The sequence below is a fragment of the Pyrus communis genome, chromosome 3 (genome assembly GCF_041283825.1).
Source record: "Pyrus communis isolate YQ-2024b chromosome 3, ASM4128382v1, whole genome shotgun sequence".
NCBI lineage: Eukaryota > Viridiplantae > Streptophyta > Magnoliopsida > Rosales > Rosaceae > Pyrus > Pyrus communis.
In genome coordinates, this window is record NC_142567.1 from 7,240,152 (window position 1) to 7,266,512 (window position 26,361).

General features: G+C 36.2%; 4 protein-coding genes across 8 annotated transcripts; all 4 read left to right on the forward strand.

Moving 5' to 3' along the window:
- The first annotated feature begins 307 nt into the window (after positions 1 to 307).
- Positions 308 to 1,816, forward strand: LOC137716215 (protein S40-6). 3 transcript variants are annotated; one of them, XM_068455635.2, is made up of 3 exons: positions 308 to 442; positions 571 to 634; positions 846 to 1,816. In XM_068455635.2, the coding sequence occupies exon 3, from the start codon at positions 863 to 865 to the stop codon at positions 1,475 to 1,477; it is 615 nt and encodes a 204-aa protein (XP_068311736.2). In that variant the 5' UTR covers positions 308 to 442; positions 571 to 634; positions 846 to 862; the 3' UTR covers positions 1,478 to 1,816. The 3 variants fall into 3 exon arrangements, with proteins under 3 accessions (XP_068311736.2, XP_068311735.2, XP_088546965.1); XM_068455634.2 differs by having other exon boundaries at positions 315 to 442; positions 842 to 1,816; XM_088690839.1 differs by lacking the exon at positions 308 to 442 and having other exon boundaries at positions 449 to 634; positions 842 to 1,816.
- A 5,089-nt stretch (positions 1,817 to 6,905) lies between these two features.
- Positions 6,906 to 12,183, forward strand: LOC137715333 (putative beta-1,3-galactosyltransferase 2). The gene is made up of 11 exons (XM_068454623.2): positions 6,906 to 7,692; positions 8,489 to 8,582; positions 8,666 to 8,727; positions 8,804 to 9,015; positions 9,108 to 9,171; positions 9,766 to 9,838; positions 10,010 to 10,130; positions 10,366 to 10,453; positions 10,536 to 10,661; positions 10,751 to 10,860; positions 11,762 to 12,183. The coding sequence occupies exons 1-11, from the start codon at positions 7,580 to 7,582 to the stop codon at positions 11,908 to 11,910; spliced, it is 1,212 nt and encodes a 403-aa protein (XP_068310724.2). The 5' UTR covers positions 6,906 to 7,579; the 3' UTR covers positions 11,911 to 12,183.
- Positions 12,184 to 13,819: 1,636 nt separating this feature from the next.
- Positions 13,820 to 15,293, forward strand: LOC137714149 (CASP-like protein 2D1). The gene is made up of 3 exons (XM_068453427.2): positions 13,820 to 14,076; positions 14,274 to 14,385; positions 14,897 to 15,293. Exons 1-3 carry the CDS (start codon positions 13,937 to 13,939, stop codon positions 15,158 to 15,160), a joined length of 516 nt encoding a protein of 171 aa, XP_068309528.1. The 5' UTR covers positions 13,820 to 13,936; the 3' UTR covers positions 15,161 to 15,293.
- A 5,255-nt stretch (positions 15,294 to 20,548) lies between these two features.
- LOC137715127 (autophagy-related protein 8C-like) lies at positions 20,549 to 25,345 on the forward strand. 3 transcript variants are annotated; one of them, XM_068454356.2, is made up of 6 exons: positions 20,549 to 22,594; positions 22,726 to 22,795; positions 23,462 to 23,517; positions 23,951 to 24,003; positions 24,820 to 24,938; positions 25,032 to 25,345. In XM_068454356.2, the coding sequence occupies exons 2-6, from the start codon at positions 22,759 to 22,761 to the stop codon at positions 25,118 to 25,120; spliced, it is 354 nt and encodes a 117-aa protein (XP_068310457.1). In that variant the 5' UTR covers positions 20,549 to 22,594; positions 22,726 to 22,758; the 3' UTR covers positions 25,121 to 25,345. The 3 variants fall into 3 exon arrangements, with proteins under 3 accessions (XP_068310457.1, XP_068310459.1, XP_088546966.1); XM_068454358.2 differs by having other exon boundaries at positions 22,729 to 22,795; XM_088690840.1 differs by having other exon boundaries at positions 20,549 to 22,593; positions 22,708 to 22,795.
- Positions 25,346 to 26,361: the final 1,016 nt, after the last annotated feature.

The following is a 26,361-nucleotide window of genomic DNA, read 5'->3' on the forward strand; positions in this document are numbered from 1 at the left end:
GTTCTCTTTTTAAAATAAATTAGTTTTGTTTTTGTGTGAAAAAGAGCACTATAGCCTTAAATTTGACGGAAAAGAAGGATTTGACGAAATGACCATTCATGCAACGCATATTTAAGTTGGAGGATGAAAAAAACTAATATAAGAGCGACAAACACTAAATATCAAGTAAAGTTCAAAGACCTTTGTTACCACGCACCCTTAACGAGGAATATCTTTTTTTTTGTGTTTTTATTTCCCTTTCTTCTTGAATTCAAAGTCAAAAGTTCTTGGGAACCAAAAGTAAATTCATGGAAAACCATCAACTGGGAGTCCTACAAAAGGAGGTCTGTCTTATTCATGCCACTTTTTCACCGCCCTTTTGCACCTGTGGGCCTGTGGCTGCTGCTTCACTTCTCCATAAATTCTACCCCTTCCAAGTGGGACTCTTTCAATCATCCCTCGGGTAAGATTCTTGTCAAAACCATTTTCTTCCTTGAGCTTTTCATTTTTCTGGGGAAAGAAAAGAAAAGAAAAGAAAATCATCTTCAGAAACTCTCTCTTTAACTTGATGTTTGCTTTCCCATGTTGCAGAGATACCCCTTTGATTGGAATCTTGGGAAAGTTGTGGTGCCTGGCGGTTCTCAATCATAGAAAGGTAGATTCTTATTTCCCTCAACTGAGACACATTTTTAAACCCTCTGAAGTAATCTTTGAGGATCTCTCTACATAATCTTCTTCTGAACCCGAGTTCGAATCTCCCTCTCCATAGTTTTGACTAGATTCAAATATCGCTCGCATAGAAAGTAATCTCTGTGTTTCCAAGTTTTATTCATTTTTTTGGTATTTCAATTTCTGTGGATAGGTAGGCAGGGAATAATAAGCAATGGACAATAGGTATGGCCTATTAAGGCAGGGCAGTGGAGTTTGGAGGGCCTTGAGAGATGGAGACTTTGAGGAAGAAGATGTTTGGGAGGTTCTAAAAGATGGGAACAATAGTAAAGACATGGCTGCTGGATCCAAAAGTTCCAATGTTTCTGTAGCAAGGCACCTCCCAACTGCTGCAAGAATGATTCCAAAACCCAGCAGCCACAATTACGCCAGTGGCAGCAGCTGCAGCAGCAGCAATACTACCAATCATGAAGCCAAAATTGTGCAGCAATCAGCACCTGTCAACATTCCTGATTGGTCCAAGTTGTACGGTCAGAAACCAAACAAGGCCTCCAAGAATGTTTCTTGGCGAAAATATGAGGGCGGTGACGATGATGATGAAGGCAGGGATGATGGCGGCAGAGATAGCAGTGATGATTATGAGGTGGTGGAGGAGGAGGAGTATGATCCAAAGGAACCCCCTCATGAGTTTTTTGCTAGGAGGCTTGCAAGGAGTCAGATTTCTTCTTTTTCTGTTTGTGAAGGTGCAGGGAGGACCCTCAAAGGGAGGGATCTCAGCAAAGTGAGGAATGCTGTTTTATCAAAAACTGGATTTCTTGAGTCACTATGATATTTTATAGGCCTTCTTCTCTCATCCAATGCAAATTATGAAGGTCATGTTATCATTTTCGTGTCATTGTATAGGGTTTTTTTTGTCAGATAATTTCATGTAGTTCATGTTTTATGGGAGCAAGAAGTCCAATTTAAGTTTGTAGAATTGTCACGGAATTCATCTCCCCTTTCCCATGTTCTAATTTTCATGTCATTGTATAGGGTGTTTTTTTGTCAGATAATTTCATGTAGTTCATGTTTTAGGGGAGCAAAAAATCCAATTTAAGTTTGTAGAATTGTCATGGAATTCATCTCCCCTTTCCCCATGAATTTAATTGCACATAATTCCCATTTTTCATAGGTTTTGACCATCATAATATGACGTTTACTTATTCGATGTAGGTATCAATAGCGTCTCGTTTGTATTCCCTCATTTATAGGCGGTTATTACTTGTGTATGAGTCATCATTGTAAGATGTATACTCAGACTCTACTAGGAAATCTCGATTGGGCCAAAAGAAGACTATCATTGAATAACAATATAAAATTGTGGTCAAAACGCCATAAGCACAGCACCAAGTAGATCAAGAAACAACATGATATTACTAATTTACGTTTTCTGGTCGAGTAAAAATTGGACCATTGAAAGAGTTTCATTAATTTACCAACAAATCATGAAATCACTATGTCAGAATTAAAATGATTATCCTGAGTATTATATCATAATGCTACTAACATTATCTTGTAAACTCTTTAGTTTCTCGTTCTCCCTTTATGAATGTGGTCAAAACTGGCTCAAATTATATAAACATTTTCGTGGTTTGGCCCCATCTCATCTTTATTTAAGTAATAAGGTTAGGTTTTTCCAAAAAAAAAAAAAAAGAAGTAATAAGGTTAGGTGGGCAAAGCCGTATTAGAATACTCCTTGTACACTGGCCACACTCAAAAATGATTTCTCTTACTCCATAATTGCAACTTAAAAATTTCTCTTACTCCATAATTGCGTGACATCAATATACATCAACCCTCTATTTAGTGATAAAAAAGCTTAATTGGATTATTAGTTCATGTGATAATAGGATAGTTGGAACATAGTTTATGTAGTAAAAAAATTACGACCTCTATGGTGAAATCTGTTATGATTTAGGTCTAAAATTAAAAGTTTTACTAACTCTTTGTTAATTGTTGGCACGGGAACAACACATGTGAGGTTAACTTTATATTTTTAGCCTCATGTGTGAGACTCGCATGCTAACAATTAACGGAGAGTTGACGAAACTTTAATTTTGGGCCCAAATCCTAACTGACTTCACCACACAAGTTTAAACCTAATTTTTTTACTACATAAGTTATCTTTTGACTACTCTATCACCACAAATACTATTAATCTAATTAAGCCCTAAAAGAATTAATGTGCTGTCTTAGCACAGTAAATCCATTCTGTAATCTCTCCAAAGCAAGTTGCCTTCTACCCTTTTAATGCATCCAAATATTGTTACTCTATGTCCTTGGCTCCTAAAGTATATGGAGGAAGGACCTCACCACATATAAATCTGAGAATTGAAAGAGACCTGTTACCAAATTCATGGTATTAATTATTTAATTTAATCTAATTCTTTATGTTTCTTTTTGTTTTATTTCTTAAAAAATGAATAAAAATGGTGCAATCTCTGACTGGTTAAGCTAGAAAACAAGTTTCAATGAGCTTTTTTAATCTCTCTGCTCTTAACGTTAGTCTTGTTTTTTAACTGTTTAACCATCGTACCTCTTTTTGGCATTTGGCCTATGACCAAGAGTTACATTTTGTCTCCTAAATTTAAAATCTCCACTCTTATTATATAAGCATGCCAACTGGTCACTTATTCTTAGTTTATTGGGCAATGAGTGATTGCACTTTATTGATCAAAAATATATTGCTTTCATTCTTTACAATATGGCAAATTCTGATGAGTAAATCACGATCATCTCAAGGGTAGATTAGAAATGCTATGATCAATCGTACACCCGAGCGAGAATTGATTTTGTGTGTTCATATTTGTCATTTTCCCAACACATCCTAGCGTTATTCTTTTTATTATTATAATTCAGCAATTGTGCAACACATCCTATCATTATACATCTTTTGAAACTCAACTTAAGTCTTACTTAATCATCTTAAATACAACTCTTGTCTCACTCCCAATTTTGCAAAAATAGTTAATAAGTTTGTCAAAACGTTTAGGTAGCACAAATGAGACCCATTGTTGTTGATTTGTGTCATATAAGTGCCATATGGTTAAACAATTAGTAAAAATAAGAATTTTCATTCAAAATTTTCATTTCAAAATAAGAAAAATGAAATTCTACAACATTTTTCAGGGACACATTCAAAAGGTTCAATTAGCGCCACCAAACTTGTAACGGATTTGTTAAAGAGTTTTGATAATAAGAGGGGAAGTGAGACGAGTTGAGTTTCAGATAATTAAACAAATTTTAAGTTTCAATAAATTAAATGAGACTTGAGTTGAGTTTTAAAGAATGTTTAGGTAAACCTTTTAAAACTCCTATGTTATAATTTAGAACAACAGTAATTGAGATTACTTATTTTACTTTAAATAACAGCTCTAAGGATGTCTGGGAGAGGAAAATAAGAATAATCATTTTGGACTCAACCCTAAATATTTGAGAGAAATAAACAAATAACGAAATAAATAAAGCTTTACAGGTCACTTGGAGAACAATATTTATAATATTTCATAGGACATTACATAAAAACAAACTTAGCAGCCTTATATGGACTAGCAATAGGACTCTATCACATTCACATGCATGGCTCTAATGTTTAGTGCGATCTTCCCCCCTTTAATCCTCTTTAATCTATTACTTGTTGCCTGCACTTTACAGCACTGGTCTGTCGACATATTTGCTTATGTAAGGATAGGAAAATTAACTTTCTTTTCTTAGTTCAAATCTTTGCTGATGAAGTATTTTCAAACACAATCGTTCATGCACATATAAAAAAACGGAATCAGAAATTTGCTACTGTAACAGTATGATTGACATACTTTTGGAATTAAAATATTAAAATATAGACAAGTGTGTGCCCTTACTTTTACTTTTTGTAATTTATTATTGCATTCGTCAAACAACTTGACCACTTTGGTTTAAAAAGATCAAAAGAAACGTAAGAAACATTGGGGCTGGATTGCATATTCACAAAAGATTAATGAATGACTATTTCAATGTCCTTATATGTTGCGGTTTTGTCACGATAGATACACGCGTACAGTACAATGAAATTATTATACGATTCATATAAATTGATAATTATGAATCAACAGAATAAACAATTTTCGCCTTTTTATATGTATCAACATCAAGAGTTTGAAACATGAAGAAAACAAGATATTGCATCAGCCTTGCTAAGCTTTTCTTCATTGGAAAATTTCTAATTTCTTGAGTGCCAAACTTCTCATTCCTTCATCATTTGTTTCCATCTCTTTTTCTTCAACTATTTAAAAATGCTTGTATCATTCTCACAAACTTCTCAACTTCTTTATTTGCTGCTCACTACAGCTACACACGCGTGTAGCACAAAAATGATCCGAACCGGCTTAGGCCGGATCCATTGACGTAACGGTTTAACCAGAACTATGGGGCTGGACCTTGTCTTGGGCTAGATGGACGGACAGGTGGGCAGATGTACTCATGAATGGAACTATGAAAGCTAACAGCATGCTTACGGTGCAAGGCAGCAGCTGCGGCAGCTTTATGGCTTGTTTACTTAGTAGCGGTGGGGTGGCCGCCTACGAGCTCAGCTCACACATGGCCCGGCACAAGGCTGGCGCGGTGGTTGGCAGGGCGGCATGCATGGGCTCAAAGACTGAGAGCGGAGGCCTCACAATTTATAAGTACATGGCATACTCTGCCTACTTTGTCACTGAGTTTTGTGTGGTTCCTTTTGTTTCCCTGTCACCTAACCTGAGGGGGGTAAGAAGGGTTGTGTTTGTAATGAAATGAATGATTGTGACATGTGACTGGTCAATCTAAACACAAAATGGATAATAATGTTAGAATAGGAATGTAAATATTGTAATTAATTCTATCGAGATTTCTTTTTATAATAAGTTTTCTGTATTAATTGTGACTAGGGTCGTAAAACTATTCACATTTCCTTCAAGTGATGAGAAGAATAATAGTGCAGCATTCATGAATTCTAAGTTGGCATCACGAGCCTCGGTTAGAAATCAAAACGACAAAAAAAAAAAAAAAAAAAAAACACAAAAGAGAGAAAAACAACTGTTGTCGTCGCTTACCGATGCTGCCACATATGAAGAAGAAGCCATTGTTCAATTGGCTTTTTTAATTGTGAAAAGAATAAATTTGAAGCATTCACGAATATTAAATAATCACTATCTACTAGATAATTAGCGTGTGACATACTTTGATCGATATAGTCTAGAAGATTAGATGGACCGATGCCTAACTCAAGTACGCTCCAATCTTCCATACTCAACTCCCAAGTTTGTAGTCATTCTCATCGACCTATATCTCATCACTTCAATTTGGCTAATCTTTTGCAGAGATAATCCATCATCAACGCTTATCATATCGCAACAGCGTTGCAATTACCAAATGAGAAGAATGGAAAGGGCAAAATAGAAATTTAGAAATAGAAGGTACGTAGCTTTCTATGAACTTGTCTTTGTCTTAGAGACATGCATCCAGGATTAGGACTTATGATTTATGAATCTAAACAAAAGTTCGAGGTTCCGATTAATCATTACGACCCTAAAACGAAGGTTACAACCCTACACAAACGCACTCGCATAGTTGCAGGTACTGGCAATTCATTTGTTGGGGTCTGTTGATCTGTACAATCCATTATTTGAATCATGATGTTCTTTACACGTCCTCCACGTGTGCGTGCCACCTTCTGGTGTGTAATGGTAGTTGGGTTTTAGAACGTGAGATTATTTCGTATGCAATTAAATTTTAGTCTCATTAGTGTTATTATTTAGTAATTATTTGTTACGAGTTTAAAAAGTATGCTATTTGTTTAGACATTGTCACGTATGATGACATAAAATAATTTACAACACGGTTTTAACCCAATTCAAATTTTGTTTCCATTGCTATGTGTACCGTGCCGACCTTTTCTTATATATGTTTTCTTAAGGTTTGCGCAATGTTCTTGTGATGTCAGGAAGTCTGAGGCTTAGACAATGAGCAATTTAATTGACCTGAAAAGTTTACTATTGCTAGTGTGCTTTAACTTAAAATGAGTAACTTCATTGAAAATTTATTTATGTCTCGTGTCATCGACATATTAATAATATTAATCACCTACTTATCAAGGATAAATATATTTTTTTTCTTTTCTCTATCATCACATGACATATTACGCAAGTCTTCTTCCCAATTGACTTATCACATAAACTAAGAGTAAAGACCTTTCCTACCAAAACGCTAACACAATTGAAAGAAATTTTCATAGGGTCTCAACAGGGCTCTAAAGAATAAAATCCCCTTCTCCCTTTCTCCAAGAATAAATGCAGCCATCTCGAACCCTAGCCAAGCGAGACAGAGAAAAATATTGTACTCACTCGGTTTCATATAAGTTTTTCTCGTCATTGGCAAACTTACTAATGTTCTGCTCATGCACATAGACGTAGACTCATAGACCTTCTGTATCAGGCCAAAAAATGACTCAAGACTCTTGAGTCTCAAATGGAATTGGTCTGCCATATTTTGAGGCAGAAATGCTTCCATAGATCATTGGGTAGGTAAGAAGTCGTATCAAAGTATGGAAAACCAAGCGTACAACTTGGGACATAAAATTGAATATGAAAGGTGTGTTAAGGTCAGTTACGTAATTTTGAGTCGGAAAACGCCATGGTTGTTGGGTCCTTTCTCCCACCTCCACCTTCTCTATAACTGCATTTACAAACATAACACCCAGAAACCCACCGACAAAACCAGAACCTCCATTGTTTGAGCACTCGGAGGAGCCACTTGGGTGTTCCTGTTTTTTAAGGAACGTGGATTTCTGGATCTGAATTTTGGGTCAAACGAGTGCGTTGACTTCATTGACTTGGGATTGGTAAATGATTTAGCTTGATTGGTCGGATTTGAGAGAAGAATGTCTTGGAAGAGCAGAGAAGGAGAGGCATCGAAGAGTGCTTTTGTGTCTCGGAAATGGACCCTTTTGTTTTGCATTGGTTGCTTTTGTGCTGGGATGCTCTTCTCTGATAGGTAAATAATTTAAATTTCCACATATTTAAAGCTTCGATTATTCTTTGAAATCCCAGAGAAAATGATTGGTTTGGTGAAGTGGGTAGCTCTCTTCCCCCCTTAAATTTGCTCAAAGATTTGGGATTTGGGATTATTTTTGTAATCTGGATGTGGGGTTTGGTGGGTTTTGAATTTGATGAGTGATGATGGATTTTTGAGCGTTTTCTGGGTTTTTGTAATTAATGCATCATTGCTGTATTTTTTTAAATGTTTAGTTAGTATCTTCAAAGTGGAGATTAATGATGATGACAGACTCGTTTAAAATTTAATTAGTATTATTAACTGCTTCCTGGTTGAGTTCCCTTATTTTTTTGGCAGAATTGGTAAGTTTGTTGTGTCCCTTACAATGATGAGGTTGGGATAGATCTGAATTTCATATAACAGATCCAATGCTTCAATTCAGACATCATTCTAGTAATCAGGTTTTGCCTTAATTGTTTTGTTCAAGAGATTAATCTGTTGTCCCTTCCTCCTTAAGTACTACGACATCACCTACTGCACCGCCCGCCCTCCTTCCCTAGTCCTTCTCTTTCCCTCCCTTTGCTTCTCATTGCCGGAAAACGTAGTGATGGGGCGAGTCCTACATGAATTCTAAATTAGGATATTGGTTTTTAACGTCGTTTATCTGCTTACTCTTCATATTCTGATTACTAAAGTGTGCATACATTCCCATCAAAACATGTTATTCCTTTGAACTTTACCAGAAGTGAGTATGGCACGTGTATACTGATAAAAAATAAATGAATTCTGCTAACAGAATGTGGTCAGTGCCTGAAATTGAAGACATATCGAGTACAACAAGGGTTGACGATGAAACACCGAAGTTAGGTTCTGGTTGTGATCCAACAATCGTAAGTACAATTTATCTAAACAGCCGGTTCTTTACCTTTTTGTTATTTGTTTATTCATCTTTACTTTTCTTTTTGTTTAAAAGGATATAGAAAATGAACCAAAGGATGTTTACGGGGAAGTTTCAAAGACTCATCGTGCTATACAGTAAGCCATGCTGGAGCTCATCTCTTTTTGTTGAAGTTGACTCGATGTTCTGTCTTATGACTTGTAAAATTTGCAGCATGCTGGATAAAAAAATTTCAAATTTGGAGATGGAATTAGCTGCTGCAAGGGCTGCGCAGGAATCTATTCTAAGTGGTTCACCAGTTGCAGAAAATTTAAAAATTCCTGAGACAAGAAAGAAAAGAAAATATTTGATGGTTGTAGGAATAAATACTGCTTTTAGCAGTCGAAAGCGCAGGGATTCAGTCCGTTCTACTTGGATGCCTCAAGGTTTTTTTTATCGATAACCTGCTTTCTTTATATTTTCTAACTATATGTGAATGCCTCTGACATTTCCTTTCTACTTTGTCTTTACTATATAGCCGATAAAAGAAAGAAGCTTGAGGAAGAAAAGGGCATTGTAGTTCGCTTTGTAATAGGTCACAGGTGGGTATTTGAGCTCAAATATATTGGTTTTACTTTTGATTTGGTGTTTTAAGTTTTTACTGATATGAATTTCATGAAAGTGTCAGTCTTTCAGTAGAATATCCTGGAATTTGATTCTATCCCATTGGGATCTTTATCATGGGATAAACAACAATCTACTTGGAGCACTTTTTGTTAGAAACATTTTGGAAATTATTTTGATAGAGTTCAATATTTTTTGTTCTCTGATTGTTTGGTGTCTTAGAATTGTGAATTTATTTTCCCCTCCCCTCCACCACCTGCATTATAATCCTACTCTCCATCATGTAAAGCAATAGTAATGCCAGATTACTGTCAGCTCCAATGTTTCTGTTATAGGTCTTTATATGCATACGTACGCATTTTATTTTGACTCCTGCATTTCTTAAACAAATAAAAACCTACATTTATTCTGTCTTTCAAAGTTAATGTTGTTCGCAGGATTTACGCTCAATTGTCTACGTTTTTATTTTATCATACATAGTCACCTCAACGTTGAAATATTTTCCTTTTCTTAAACAAATAAAAACCTTTAACAAATAAAGCCTGATTTGTTTTTCTTTTATCGATTGCTAGTGCTACATCAGGTGGTATCCTTGATAGAGCTATTGAAGCAGAGGAGAATAGGCATGGTGACATTATGCGGCTGGTAAAGCCTTTGTCTTTTCAGCTAGTTTAGTTAATCTTTTTCATCTGGCAGAGGAACGCATATATTTGATGAAAAAGCTAATCGATTTTGTCTTCATATGAGGTATCTTCATAATGTGTTGGTCTGAGAAAAAGCTAATCGATTTTGTCTTCATAAATTTGATGAAAGCAGGATCATGTTGAGGGCTACCTTGAATTGTCAGCGAAGACAAAAATATTTTTTGCCACTGCTGTTGCTTCATGGGATGCAGATTTCTATGTTAAAGTTGACGATGATGTACACGTAAATATAGGTATATAATCATCAGGCTTCTCTGTTCAAAATATGTCTTTTCAATGTTTACAAACTGGAAATTGGCTATTCTAGAACTCATCTGAAATGGCGAAATCAGTCCTGTTTAAGGAGTCACTTGTGTTGGCATTTTTACTGGCACATTCTGATCTCCAGCTAGTGTGTAATAATTTTTGCTGTTATCATTCTCCCTTTTTTCTCTCAATGTTGATTTCATTCATCATATATAATTACAGGAACACTTGGAGCAACTTTAGCTAGGCATCGACCAAAGCCGAGGGTGTATATTGGTTGCATGAAATCTGGTCCCGTCCTTGCTCAAAAGTGAGCTGTGCACGCTTAATTTATTTCTTCCAGCTGGACATTTTTGGCAATCTCTCCCTTACCTTATTTTTTTTATTGACAGGGGAGTAAGGTATCATGAGCCCGAGTATTGGAAATTTGGTGAGGAAGGGAACAAGTATTTCCGTCATGCCACAGGCCAGCTCTATGCTATCTCAAAAGACTTGGCTACTTACATATCAATCAACCAGTATGTTTCTGTATTCTATATGGTAGAAGTCCTGCTGCTCAAATTATGTCTACCCTTTACTTATTTCTAATGTTATGCTAATCATCTAGGCATGTGCTACACAAGTATGTGAATGAGGATGTTTCTTTGGGATCGTGGTTCATTGGATTGGATGTCGAGCAGGTTGATGACCGGAGATTATGTTGTGGAACACCACCTGGTAATCTCATATCCATCTGTTTTTTCCCCCTTTTCTTTTTAACTTGCTTGGTCTTAATGAGGTTCCAATGGCAATAGTTTTGGAGACAAAAAGTTCGGGTGCCAAACATCTGCTTTATATAGGCTGTTACATGTTCCATAGCTCCAACATTGTGTTTCTGTTACTTAAGAGTGGCAATAGATGACCAAGATATTCTTTTCTTTATATGGTCGTGTTTATTTTTGTCACCTATAGTAAACAAGTTGAATTATTTATTTTGGTTACACATTTTAACTATGTAGCACACCGGGAACGGGCATAGTTTGGTGGTCGTGACATAAACTGGGTTACATGCTATCAGGCGTAGCTGTGTATGCCCCCATGGGGAGTTATCAGTCATTTTATTGTTCATTGTAATGTCAGATTAACTTTAACTTCCAGAGCATTTAGAATTGTTTCATGGTTTGATTACTGCCCCTTAATTGCTACACTTAATGTTTAGCTGATACCAGTTGCAATACACACCTGATCATGGTGACGAGCAGCTCATCTAAGATATCATGAGATCTTAGTTTGGATCCTGCGATTGTTTGAGCATTTCTTACCATGAGAGTTCACTTACATTTATGATGTATATTCTCATATGACTTACGTCTAAGACTTCAAGGTCAGGGTTGATGATGCACGAAATAACGTGGGTGAGAGATGCCTGTGTTAATTCCTGTGGTGCTATTTCAATGTTACTAGTGTGGTTCAGTGTGTTTTGTGTGGGTTTACGCATTCATGCGTGATAACTTTTCATGTCCAGAATTACAAAGAAAACAAAATTGGAAGAAAGGTTAATGGTAGTTCAAGCCAGGAGTAAATATTATCATGACATAGCGCATAGTTACAAGTTTAATGCTGTTAATTGTTACCACAGATTGTGAGTGGAAGGCTCAGGCAGGCAACGTCTGTGTTGCTTCATTTGATTGGAGTTGCAGTGGGATTTGCAAGTCTTCGGAGAGGATCAAGGAGGTCCACAGGCGCTGTGGAGAAGGTGAGAATGCTTTGTGGAATGCAGCTTTCTAATTGACAAAAAGTTCTTCCAAACTCGGGAGGAACATGTAAATGGCGTGAGCTTGTATCATAAAAATCCACACAGAAAATTTTTTCAACACGACGATAGTAGCTGTCCAATTTCCTGGATTCTGCTCCATTTTAGACGAGGAGTGAGATACCCAATATCGAAACTTGAAAGAGGTGATAGATTGTCGTTAAAATCATTCTTTGATTGCTTCCGGGAACATTTGTATTGTAAGTCTTCCAATGTTAATGAAGTTCCAGAATAAGTGCCTGTTGGAATTTTTTCCATCTTTTTTTCATGTTGTAGAAGAAATGTTTACGATCTTTTTCCTTGGTGATGAAGCTTCAATGTGGCATCTCTGACCACTGACTAGTTGAGGGCCGGTTTGGTATTGCTATGATTTGAAAAAAAACTGTTTTTGCTGTGCTGTAAGAATAAGCAGCTGTGAAATAAAGTAGCAGACTGTTTGGTAAATTTTTTTGTAAAAGTGCTTTTGAAAAAAAAAAAAAAAAAAAAAAAAGCAGTATTATAGTGTTTGAGAAACTTTTATGTAAAACAGATGTGAAAAAAAACTGGTTTTTCAAAGTTGGGTTTTGCAGCTTTGTGTTTTTGGTTTTTTTTTTTCACCCAAAAATGTGAAAAAAAAGTTGAAGTATGTTTACCAAACTAGGCTTAGTTGATGCGCTCATATGCAATTACATTCTGTACCAAATGCAACTCACCATATTTATATCCCATCCACTCCCCCAGACTGCAGTGAATTTGAGTAGGTGAACCATGTGAATAAAGTGACCAAAGGCATATTAACTTATTAAGTGACAAAACTCAACCATATTGGTCAGAGAAATTTTCCAAAAGAAAAAAAATGTAGGAGAAGTCAATAAGTTATTATTAATTGAAACTTTCATGAAATGAGTTTACTGTTTTCGTAGCGTTTTTGGCCATTAATACAAGACTATGTAACCTTGTATAAATCACTTGGAACGCTACAGTGATTGTGAACACGTTGCATATAAGTTCTTTTCACCATCAATTGGAGCATTCTTGGTGGGAAATCATGTTTTCCACTGCAAAAGATAGTTAATAGAAAAAGGAAAAGAAGCAGAGAAGAGTTTAAAGATCAAACATGTCATGGTGAGATCATGTTTAGGGTGGATTTGTAGTTGTTGAAATGTCAAAAACAACGTTTTGTATTTCTCTACTCACATAAACTATATACGATAAGATAGTAATACTCCATTACAAGGAAAGATGATGATCAAAATTGTTCTGCTGTCCACTTATAATAAGGGTTAACATTTGCTTGAAAAGCACAGCCAAATCTACTTTTAATCCGCCACGCCATCTGTTCTAGATATTCATCATAACGTGATGACATGATTTGCTGCGGCTGCACTGAAAAAGCAATGCCCCCACTATCTTTCCTCTCTCCACTGACAAGGACACCATCCGCACCGAAAATTTGGAGCATTAGTTCCTAAAATTTGATTCAATTGGAGTTCTAGCTTTATCAAAAATAAAAAATAAAAAGTTAGTGAACGTTGGTCTTTGAAATTGTCACAACATGGAATATTAGTTGTTTTGAGTGATTATTAGAACTTCCGTTTTCTATTTGAAACCTTTCAGTTTGGACGAAAGTTTTAACAGCATTACTTAAAAGAATCTCTGCTTCACATTATGACAAGTTCATAAATGAATAGTCTCATATCTTTAATTCAAGAACTAAACCTCTAATTTGTCAGCCAAACATTTTATTTATTTATTTACTTAATTAATAAAAAAAAAATTCATAATAACAAGACCAATAAATCCACATTGATGATTTTTCCAAAACAAAGGGAAAGTAAAGTAATGGTACATTAGTCATATCTAGCTTCTTCCTTAATTGTTTTGAATTTATTACCACATTACCATTTTAGTCCTAGTCTCACCAACATCTTCATCTCACTCTCCCACACACTCGTATAATATAAGACCAGCCAAGCCTGCCAAGGGTTTCATGTTGCTGCTGCTCTTGCATTACCTGCAAACATGTTGCTGAAGCTCATAGACTCCTCCCTCAGGATCTCTGTAATTCCTCTCAGTATTGCAACCATTTGGCTCACTGTCACCAACCACCAAGACAACCCTAGCTATGGCAACCTAAAATTCTCCAATTTCACAGGCCTCAAGTAACAACTCCATTCATTTACTTGGATAATTACTGTTTCTGTTTTTTGATACAAGCGATACTGAAATCCGGGGATTCAAACTTAGAACTTCGGGTGCATGAGTGAATGTTCTTGAACAACTAAGCTGGAAGCTCGTTGCGTTGATGTTTATATTTTTAAGTTATTGATTGACGTTTGAAGTGTCTTTGTTTCTGCAGGTACATCGTTTTCATCAGTACCATTTCTGGTGTGTATGCTTTTCTTGCAGCTTTGTCCTCATGGATCAGATGCTTTGCGACTAAAGCTTGGCTTTTCTTTGTCTCTGACCAGGTTCATTTTCATTTTTCCTTTTGGCCCCATTCAATTTCTTTTCTTTTTCATTTGGCTTTTAGACAAAAAATAGGAGGTGTGTTTGACAATTGACAGACATGCATAGATAAAACCGGTTGCAAACGTTCAAGGAAAATAGAACTGGATAGACACTAAACAAACAAGTAGCCCTAGTTTAGTGCCTTTTGTTGTCTGTTTAAAAGTTTTTATTTGTGCTCATTTCTCTTGAAAGTTTTGGGGAACAGAAAAATAGATACACACACAATAGAGTTTTTTAAAGATAAATTTGTGCTTGTTTCTTTTTGTTGTCTTGCTTTGTGTTGAAGGCATAATCAGAATGTTTTAGCCCACTAATTAAGCACAATACTGGTTCTATATTTGATAAATGTATAATCTTTAGTTTTATTTTGAAATGCTAATAACAAGCTCACACGTCTCAAATTTGACCAAAAATGTCTCATCGATCATTTTGTGTAATATATTTCTTTCTCGTTTCAAATTTTGGGTGCAGATTGTAGCTTATCTAATGGTCACATCTGGGGCAGCGGTGATGGAGATAGTGTCTTTAGCTTACAAAGGGGACAGGACAGTCTCTTGGAGTGAAGCCTGCACTTCCTATGGGAAATTCTGCAGCAGAATGAAGGTGGCATTGGTTCTCCATGCCCTGGCTCTTTGCTGCTTTCTTGTATTGGCTGTGATCTCAGCTTATAGAGTGTTTAGCATGTTTGAGCCGCCTTCTATTTCTGAGAAGGAGGTGGAAGAAGAGAGGATTTAGATTCGAATCATTAGATGGGTTTTCTTTAAGTGATTTTTGTTAATTAATTTAGAGGTCTCTTGTGGTATACATATGTGACAACACGTTCTTAATTTTAAGTTTTATAAAATTTAAAATAGTGATTTTACGAAAATGCCCTTAGAGGTGAGGTTGTTTGACTTTCGTTGACCGTTCGAAGTCACAATTAATGTTTCCGAATAGATCTTGAAGCTACGAATGCATAGGCGAAAGCTATTTGCGAGTCCGAATTATAATGGTATAGTTACGGACGTTTGAAGTTGTTTACTCAAATTTTAGTTTATAAACTAATTAAACTCCCATCATGTGGGAATTGTAACCAATCAAATTAAATAGAGGGGGAGAGAGAGAGCCAATCAGATGAAGAGAGAGTGTAGCCCTTTTCTTCCCGTCTACCCATTCGCGTGACCTCCCATTTTCCGTTGCCAATTCCAACCAACTCCGGTGGAATTTTTCGATGCCACCACCACCACCCTCTTGAAGCTTTCACTCCCCTCTACAAAACTCAACCAACAACCACCTTGATTAACCAATGGTGCTCCGGCTACCCTTTTCATTTTTTCGGTGAATTGGCAAAGCGATGGCCTACACCACCACTTGGGTTTTGTAGCCCATCATCTCAGGAGTAAATCCCGACCAGCCTTGACCCCGTTGGACCACCGTAGGCAACGAATCGACGCTGGGAAGCTTTGGGCACCCGCCGGCTTTATTGGTGAAATTGATCATCTTCCGTCCACTTTTGGATTTCGTGGCAGGTATAAAACTTGTTCCTCTTGTTGAACTCTATCTTCCTGTAAATTTTGGCAGAATTTGGAGTTAGTTGAAAAAGTGGGTTTCCAATCACTGGAAACCGGCGCGTGGGTCAAGACCCGACCTACCCATCCTAGGTTAATTTGGATGGCCTCATTCCATATTTGACACCTGATTGACAAAATTCCATTGTTTGAGTATAATTTCGTTAAGTTCTGCCACTCAAATATTATAACAATCGACGATCTGACCATTGGATCATCACTAAACTTTAATATACTATAGTACGTAATATTTAAGGATCATAGGAACTTACGGATCAGGAATCCGAAATACGAAGCTTCCTGAATTGGATTTGTAAGTTCGTAAAATAAAACGTGGACTGCCATTTGAATTGTGTTTGGCTGAGATCCGACCATTGGATCGTTTCGAAACTTTAGGATGTTGTTCTAGGAGCTTATTGAAAGTCTTGGGAAGTTATGGATTAGAAATCCGAGGTGTGGACCTTTTGAATCGAGTTACGTAAGGTTGTGGACCCTACCGTAGACCTTTGACTAACGGTTGACTTTTGGTCAATAGGTTTCAAATCATTCTAGAACGTCCTTGGGGATGTGTTTTATGTAAGTTGCGTGTTCTATCGGTAAGAATTTTGAGACATGATTTGATAATTGTTCTAGGCGCCGATCGTTCATGACGTCTCGATATTTGTGCTAGGGAGTTGTAGATATTTGTGCTAGGGAGTTGTAGCGCGGACCTCAGGTGAATGGGTATTTTCCTTCTTATATATGTGTGTGTGTGTGTGTATGATTGATAGTTTTCACAAATGCTTTTGAATTGATTCATGCACTTCATGCCATGATTAAATTATGTTATGAGAAATGTTGCACTGTTGTGAAATACCAAGATGATCCTAAGGGATGCGCATGTAAGTTCAGTAAGTTTATTATGTTGATTGGAATTATTTCATCATTATGGCATACTCATATTCATATAGTTCGCTCATTATTGTTGCACCGGTGTTAGTGCTCGCCCCAGGCCAAGGCCAATCCTTCACGTGATGTTCACCTCGCACTCCATGCTCACCTTGGATCCAAGTAGGTGCTAGTCATATCGTACATGTCACATTAGGCGACTTCGACTAGTAGGTGACATGCATAGCGCTAGTCTTCACATGATCGTAGAACTAGAGCGTATATTATTACACTTAGTCCTGTCGTACAGGTCACATTAGGTGACTCTGACTGCGTGCTAATATAGATTGTTGAGCACATGATTTTATTCATATTGCCATTGAAATATTTTATTGTGGCATATTTTTGGATTTATTGTCGGCATGCATTTGATTTCATACTTATACTTAGTATGATTTTCGGGAAACTATACTTGTTTTACGACGAAGGGTTACAATGTTTTCAGAAGGGTTTTTATAAAACTTTATTTTTAGGCCTACTCACCCTTATTTTTCGCCTCTCCAGGTTTTAGCAGCTGAACTATCTTATCAACAAGGATTCTTGGCAAATCTCAGTACCTTTAGGGGGCGTTTGTTGCGCCGGACTATCTCGGACTGGATTAGCTTAAAGGACTAAGCTGGACTGGCTTAGACTAGACTAAACTGGACTAACTTAATGAAGCGTTTGGTGTAGTATTGGACTAAGAAGTTGGATAATAACAAATTCTAATATTATTTTATTTAATATATAAATTATTAATATTTTATTATGATCTTATCTTTTTCTCCATCTTTTCCTACCATTTCCGTCCCACTCTTTTCCTCTTCTCTCATCGTCCCACCCTATCCCTCTTTTTTTCCTCTCAGACCTCTCAATTCATGTCTCTTTCTCATTCATGGTCAAACTCCTTATTGATTTCAGTCTCTATTTCTCTGTCCTCCCCCCCTCTCTAGCTATGCGTTGTTCGAACGGAACCTCATGGCTCCAATTTTCCCGACGAGTTGCAGGTTTCCCGATGTGTTTTTTGGCCAACCCTCATTAAATTGGATGAAGTTAGCACCGCCAAAAAATTCATCACCATCCCTGGACCGAGATCTTAGCTTTGCATGCTCGAATTTGTCATGGATTTGAAGAAGCCCAAACAAGCCGAGACTTCCAGGCCATTTTCCGGCCACATTCGACCACATTTTGGCCTCGATTCAAGTAAAATCGTAATCTTGTCACTCCCAGCTTCAATTTGGTATATTTTATATGAAAATTGGTTGTGAAATGGATCTGAAAGAGAGTCGGGAAGTTAATGATTGATCTAGGTGACCGGCGATGATGAGGAGTCTGTCGGGAGTGGTCGTTGAGCATGACAAGGACGAGAAATAGAGGATAGTCTTAGCTAGTCCCATGGTTATTGGGGGGTCTCACTAAGACCTCTTAGTGAAGGGTTTTGTCCATGCTAGTCCCCTTTAGTCTCATTAATGTTAGTCCCAACATGGAACAAACACAGTATTGGACTAATAGCTAGTCCAGTCCAGTCCAGTCCCAGTTAGTGAGGGCAAACAAACGCCTCCTTAAGGTATAATCCTTATTCTATCTTACTATACTTTACTTATGCTTTGACATCACGTGTGTAATGAGTTCATTCCTACTCACAGTGCACTCTTGTATTTAGGCACTTTTAGTTTTAAATTTATTCACATTTTCCATATTACTACACTTTATGGCTTCGTCACCTTCCAGGTGTCGGCCAGCACAGCTCGATTCAAAGTCCTAGTGGACATTCCGAGTCGATGTGTCACATATGATTCGACTTTTAATTAAACATGGATTTGATAATTGGATTGTGAAAAACACACTTGGAGGTTATATGCTTGGTGAAATGCTAATTGTTGTATGTTCAATCCAAGCTATTTCTCGGGAAAATTTTATTCAACTTGGTGATCACTTAGTTGTTGTTATGAATCAAACAAGTTGATGATTAATCATGAGGATATTATTGGTTACAATAACTATAGATTTGTTCGATATATATAGATGACTAATTGGTCTCCAAGTTATATCAATTTTTATAGACATGATCTTTATATGAAGATAAAGAGAATGAATAACTTATATTATGAAGTTTGTACGATGAAATAATGTCACATCGTCAAGTTAGGATGAATGATTCTTTACATGTAAGGAACCAAGTATTTTTGTTAAGGTATGTTTGGTGAGGGATTTCCAAGTCCCAAAAGACTAAGGCCAACTTTGTAAAGAATAGACCATAAAAAAATTAGCAATAGAGGATTAGAAATGCTCTTCACGAGCATTACAAAGACATCTGAGATAGATTAATAAATAACACCTCCCAGATAGGAATTTGCAAATCCCTCTCAATTACCTTTGTAATACTCATAAAAGACATTTCTAATCCTCTTTATCTAACATTTTAGTCCATTCCTTATTAATTTGGTCTCAATTCCTTAATATAGTGTTTGGATGAGGAAATTTAGAATTACTAAGGAAGGGATAAAGTTTTTTTTCTTTTTTTTTTCTTTTTCTTCTTTTGTTTTTTGGGTTGCAGGCTTGCAGCAAGGGGTTGGGGGGGATGGGGGAGAAGAAAGAAGGATGCGCGGGGGGGGGGGGGGGGGGGGGGAGGGAGGGTGGGAGGGGATGAAGGGTTTTTTTTTTTTTTTTTTTTTTAACTTTTTATTATTATTTTAATATTTAAAAAATATTAAATATTTTTTTTTTAGTTTTTAATAGTATTTTATTAATTTTTTTAATAGAAAATGGGTCCTGAATCATGCCACGTCAACATTTAACTGAGAAATTCACGCCAAGCTAACGGAAGGTATAACATTGACACAAATTCGTAAGATGAGGTATGACATTGTCAATTTTAAAAGATGAGGTATGAAAGTGTTGTGACACCAATAGTTGAGGTAGTTTTTTGTACTTTACCCAAAAAAGTATATATTTTCCATAATTTGTGATTTTTCTTGTTTGGTTAACCTAAAAAAAACAATGAAATTTGAATATAGAATTTAATGTGTGTATAAGACTCATTAACATATAAATGAAAGATAACAGTTATGAAATGTATTAGTAGTGGAGGTGGCAACGACGATAATGATGGTGGGTTGTGGCAGCGGTGGTGATGGATGTGGCAGCGGCAAGGACCATAAAGGCATGTGGTGGTGACGGCATCCGTGATGGTGATGATGACGCTTATGCCACTCATGGTTGATTTTTTTTTTTTTTTTTAATTATTAGAAACTCTCACTTATAGAAATTTAGAAATAACACATATTAAATGTTATGTGAACTTGTGAATTAGAGGTTCTAAATTAAAAAAAAAAAAAAAAAAATCATGCATAAATGTTAAATTCTATATTTATAAATCTAAACAAAAGAATTGATGTATGTCAATCTATAATGAGTTTATTTTTCGCTTCTTGTTTTAAAGTAGGTCGGATCTCATGTGTCCAGGTTAAAATAAGGGGTGTGCTATCCACACATCCCATGTTACTTCTCATACACCTCTTGATAATTTATGTCCGTTGATCTTCTTCAATTTATCTGATCCGATAGCTGAAAATTAAAAAGGTATGTAAAGTGTAAAATGGGGTGTGTGAATATCACACCCCTAAAATAAAAGTTTAAGCCTATGTTTCTAACAGAAATCACCCTTTTTTTTTTTTTTTTTTTTTTAAAAAAGAAGAAAAAAGTGAAGGGCTTCTAAAAATGTAAAGCACTAAGCGCACTACTGCCCAGTGCCCATCTCACCTACCACACGTCCATACCCAAACAAAAGCGCTTTTGAAACAGAATGAAGGTGGCATTGGTTCTCCATGCCCTGGCTCTTTGCTGCTTTCTTGTATTGGCTGTGATCTCAGCTTATAGGGTGTTTAGCATGTTTGAGCCACCTTCTGTTTCTGATAAGGAGGTGGAAGAAGAGAGGACTTAGATTCGAGTCATCAGATGGGTTTTCTTTGTGTTTTTGTTAATTGATTTAGATGTCTCTTGTGGTATACATATGATTCGGCTTTTAATTAAACACATATTTGGTCATTGGATTGTGAAAAACACATTTGGAGGTTATATGTTTGGTGAAATGCTAATTGTTGTATGTTCAATCCAAGCTATTTCTCGGGAAAATTTTATTCGACTTGGTGATCATTCAGTGTAGTTATGAATCAATCAAGTTGATGCTTAATCATGAGGATATTATTGGTTACAATAACTGTAGATTTGTTCAATATATATGGATGACTAATTGGTCTCCAAGTTATATCAATTTTTATAAACATGATCTTTATTTGAAGATAAGGAGAATGAATGACTTCTATAATGAAGTTTGTACGATGAAATGATGTCTTGTCGTCATGTCAGTAGGAATGACTCTTTACATGTAAGGAATCAAGTATTTTTGTTAAGGTATGTTTGGTGAGGGATTTCCAAGTCCCAAAAGACTAAGGCCAACTTCGTAAGGAATAGACCATAAAAAATTATATAGAGAGGATTGGAAATGCCCTTCACGAGTATTACAAAAGCATGTGAGATAGATTAATATATGACACTTAAATAGGAATTTGCAAATCCCTCTCAAATACCTTTGTAACACTCATAAAAGACATTTCTAATCCTCCTTATCTAACATTTTAGTTTGTTCCTTATTAATTTGGTCTCAATTCCTTAATATAGTGTTTGGATGAGGAAATTTAGAATTATTAAGGAATTCCAAAGTGACGGAAATAAAAAAAAAAAAAAAATTTATTTTCCATAATTTGTGATTTTTCTTGTTTGATTAACCTAAAAGAACAATGAAATTTGAATACAATATTTAATGTGTGTATAAGACTCATTAACATATAAATGAAAGATAACAGTTATGAAATGCATATAGTAGTGGAGGTGGTGACGACGATAATGTTGGTGGGTGATGGCAGCGGCGATGATGGCTGTGGCAGTGATAGGGGCCATAAGGGCATGTGGTGGTGACAGGATCCGCGATAGTGATGATGACTCTTGTGGCCACTCATGATTGAGGTTTTTTTATGTATTTTTTATTTTGAAATTCTCACTCATAGAAATTTAGAAATAACATATATTAAATGTTATGCGAACTTATGAATTAGTGGTCCTAATTACTAAAAAAAAAATTCCATGCAGAAATGTTAAATTATATACTTATAAATCCAAAAGAAAGAATTGATGTATGTCAATCTATAATAAGTATATTTTCTGTTCTTGTTGTAAAGTAGGTCGGATCTCATATGTCCAGCTTAAAATAAAAGTTTAAGCCTATGCTTTTAATAGAAATCATCTTTTTTTAAAAAAAAAAAAAGTGAAGGCTTTTAAAAATGTAAAGCGCTTAAGCGCACTAGCGCCCGGTGCCCATCTCACCTACCACATCCAAACAAAAGCGCTTTTGTCCAAGAACTTGATGGAAAGGAACAGAAGGTCTTATGGAGCAAGTTAATTCCAATCCGTAATTTCGGTCAAAACGAAACTTGGGCCACCACGGTGTAGCCCAGTTCAAATAGAACTCAACCATTTTGATCCTGGGCCGCAGGGCGATGTCGGTAAGGGTGGTTGTGGAGTCACGCTCTGGTTCTTTGAGTATTGTCATCTCACTTTCCCAATTCACAAAGCTTCTCTCTCCTCTCCACTTTCTCTCTCTCTCTCTCCTTCCTTCTCTCCTTCCCAAATTTTGTTCCTTTCTCATTCAGATCTTCTGGTAAGAAGCTTATATTAAAGAAAGGGGCTTTTGTTGTGATTTTTATTATTACCCTCGTTTTGGATCTGAAACCCTAATTTGGTTTTTTTTTTTTTTTTTTTTTTTTTTTTTTGGGTTGACCGGAACTCAAGGAGTGCTACAGAAACAGTCAAACCTAATCCTCCATGGCCAAAAGCTCCTTCAAGCTCGAACACCCGCTCGGTTCTCTCTCTCTCTCTTTCTCTCTCCCCTCACACACACAAATAAGTACTGATGTTATGTGCAGTGATGTGATTGTGATTGAGCTTGATTGAGTGACCCTGAATTTTGTTGATCGATATGTATCTTGCAATTTCGCCAAGAGGAACCATTAATTGAAAATTTGTGTTCTTTATTCAATTAGGTTAAAAAAAAAACTCTTTGATTTGGGGTTTATGTGAAATTTAGTTATTTTCCCCAATTCTTGGTCCTTCCTGTGTATAATCATGAGTTATATGATCTGGGTTACTGGTGTTTTAAGATTTAGTTGAGATGGTACGAATATTACCTTTGGTTATGTGATTAAATTGCCGTAGGCCTTTCTATTTTGAATGTGAATCTGTAAATTATACGTGTGTGACGTTCCTTTGTCATAAATTTATTCAATTAGTTGTAGGGTGAGTATGCATGAAAAGTGAGAATTTTGAGCAGGTGAAAACGAATGGTCATTGGAGTCTGGGAACGAAAATGTAAGCGTATGAAGTAACAAACCACGCAGAGTGTCGCTTGCTTAGCTATTTATCTTTGGATGCGTAGGAATGGTCATGGAACGACAGCATCAAACTGTCTAGTTCTGCAAGTTATTCATTTGTTTGTTACGTTTTCATTTTATCTTCATTTTGGTACCAGAAAGGCGGCAGGCAGAAGCTGCTCGGATCAGGGAGAAGTATCCTGACAGAATTCCGGTATGAATATTGAGTATCATTTCTAGTCCATCAAGAACCAGTGTTATCAATGCTGAAGGCAGTTAAAGCTAAGGCCTTGTAGAGCCTAAACTCAATGTGATTGTCAAATTCAACTTCTTTCTCGAAAATTATCAAATTTAACTTCTGAAGATATTAATTAATACAAAAATCAGATCCAATTCCAAAAAGCTATTTTTAGCCTTGAACGTTACCAAAATAGCACATGCTTTTGTGTTTGAGTTGTGCCTCTCTCAAGGAGCTTCATCAAGGGTCATAAGTTCTCCATGTAAAACTCATTTAGCTCTGGACTTGAACTGCTGTGCCTTGTAAATAATCACACTCTTAAGATCCTTTTTCCTGTGATTTATGTCGTATATGGTTCTTATTTAATTATGTAACATTTGTATTCTTCTTTAATTGTGTGTGTGTGTAGGTTATTGTGGAGAAGGCTGAAAGAAGTGACATACCAGACATTGACAAGAAAAAGTCAGTCTCTGTTTATATTTCATAGTCACTCTATACTTTGTTCTTGATTGTGTTTTTTCCTGTTATTTGAATTACTCTGTGAGGCTTGCTGGATTGTGTTATGCAATTTTCCATAAGGTTTTCAATTGCACACACTTCTTTGGTAAGGTCAAGGCTTCATACTCAGTTTCTTATGTGTGGTGTACTTCCTAGCATTCTGCAATGTTTAGAAGGTTGTCATTTTGAAGTACATAAGTGTATGTGTTTGTGTGCCTTGCTTTCAGGCACCCTGCAATTTTTCAGAATGTTATTGTTTCGAAAACATCTGTCTTTTAACACTTGGGACTGTGTGGACATACTTTTGTAAATTCATTATGTCATAAGAATACACGTCTGTGCACTTGTATGTGTTGAGTATATGTATTTACAGTTGGTTTATCTTCAGTTACTGATGTGACCAAACTGAGAAGTTATAATCTTTATATTATTGTGTGGCTGCTGAGATTTTCTTTCATTCTGTGTGAGATTCCTGTAGACCACCGGCAATGCATCGTTGATCTTAAACTTAACCGTACATACCATTCCTTGCCCTCTCAGATTCTCGCCTGATAGCTTGATAATATTTTTTTTCCCGAGTTATACCATACGGTTAAAGTAGTTAATGGGAAAATGAATTAAAATCATAATGCTAGCAATACGATTAAGAAGAACTACGCTTGATTGAAGCTGAAATATTGTTAACTTGATTTGTATTCTTTCACTATCTGTAAAACATTCTTTGTAATTTGTGTCATCTCATTGAATTGGTTATTTGTAATGGTCAAATGATGGAAACAGGTATCTGGTTCCTGCTGATTTGACTGTTGGGCAGTTTGTTTATGTGGTCCGGAAGAGGATTAAGCTCAGTGCCGAGAAGGCCATATTTATATTTGTGAAGAACATTTTGCCACCCACTGGTGAGAATAATACTCCAAAAATGTTTTATGTATACTGTAAATAACATGTCGGTCCCTATACCTGAACGCATAGTTGGGTTTGTGGTATTACAGCTGCTATGATGTCTGCTATCTACGAGGAAAACAAAGACGAAGATGGTTTCCTCTACATGACCTACAGCGGTGAAAACACATTCGGTTAATTCTGATGCTGTCAATTCGGCATTATGTAAATAAGACTTTTAAGAAGCAAGAAAGGTGTATATTCTTCTTGGATTTCAAATTCGGCTACTGCATACTGCGGCTCAAAGTAGCCCCAAATTTGTGGTTGCTTTTCGTATGATAACTATTAACTGTTGTTGAGTCTATGACTTTATTCTGGAAAATGTTATATGGTTAATCCTTCAATGAATTCAGCTAGTAAATTATCATCGTTTCAATTGTGTTTGATGATATGATTGACTTTTCTATTGAATTTTGTTTTGGATGCCGAAGGAAGCGATGGCACGAGTTGTTTTTTGTTCCGCCTATTTTGTGTTCAAAATTCTGTTGTAATGTTCATTGCTGAAACCCAGGGCTTTAGTTACTGTGTTGGATGCTGACGGTTTAGAGAATTGAACAGAGTTGTTGAATGCTTTGAACCATCTGAGTTACGAGCCAGTTACTGATAGATGTTCAATATGTTCTTTTAAGTGCTTGAAAATATTAAACATGCCGTAACGGCTGATTCTTCGAAGCGCAGCAATAACAAAGTTGAACTCGGAACTTGGAAGGCATCAGACCTTGCAAGTTGCCATGGCTCATTCTACCGCGATCTTTGCCATGTCTCAGCCTATTTCATTATAATTTTTATTTTGTGGAGTTGAGCTTTTTTTGGGCCACCTTGGACTCCTTTAAGTTGTCGTTATTCTGTACTTGTTTTTTCTTTTAATGAAATTTACTTTGATCGACAAAAAAATACTCTTAAAATTGTAAAAGACAAATAATTAGAATACGATACGATTCCTTCAGAAGAGTTGATCAATGGGGTGGTTGAATTTTGTGAAGCTTTGGGATATTAGAAATTGGGTGGTTGGAAGATGTGGGGGCAAACGTTCCTGCAGGGTGGGCATTGGGTCATGACTCATAACTCTCATTATGACAACAGCTTATACGGTATATGAAGATATATAGTCACGATAGCTTTCTCGCGCTAATAAAATTAAACTATGTTTGAGTTTTATCAATATATCCTTATTTTATTAGTACGAAATGTCACGTAATAATTTACCCTCGTAATATATAAGTTGTTTTAATTTAAACGAAAAACTTAACAGACTTGCCAGGTGAGAAGAATACCATGTCTTAAAGACTAGGGTGACACAGACAAATTAAAAGTCGCAGACAATTCAAACGTGATAAATACATGAGAGAAGAGACATTGCGAGAGGAGCATGAGAAACAT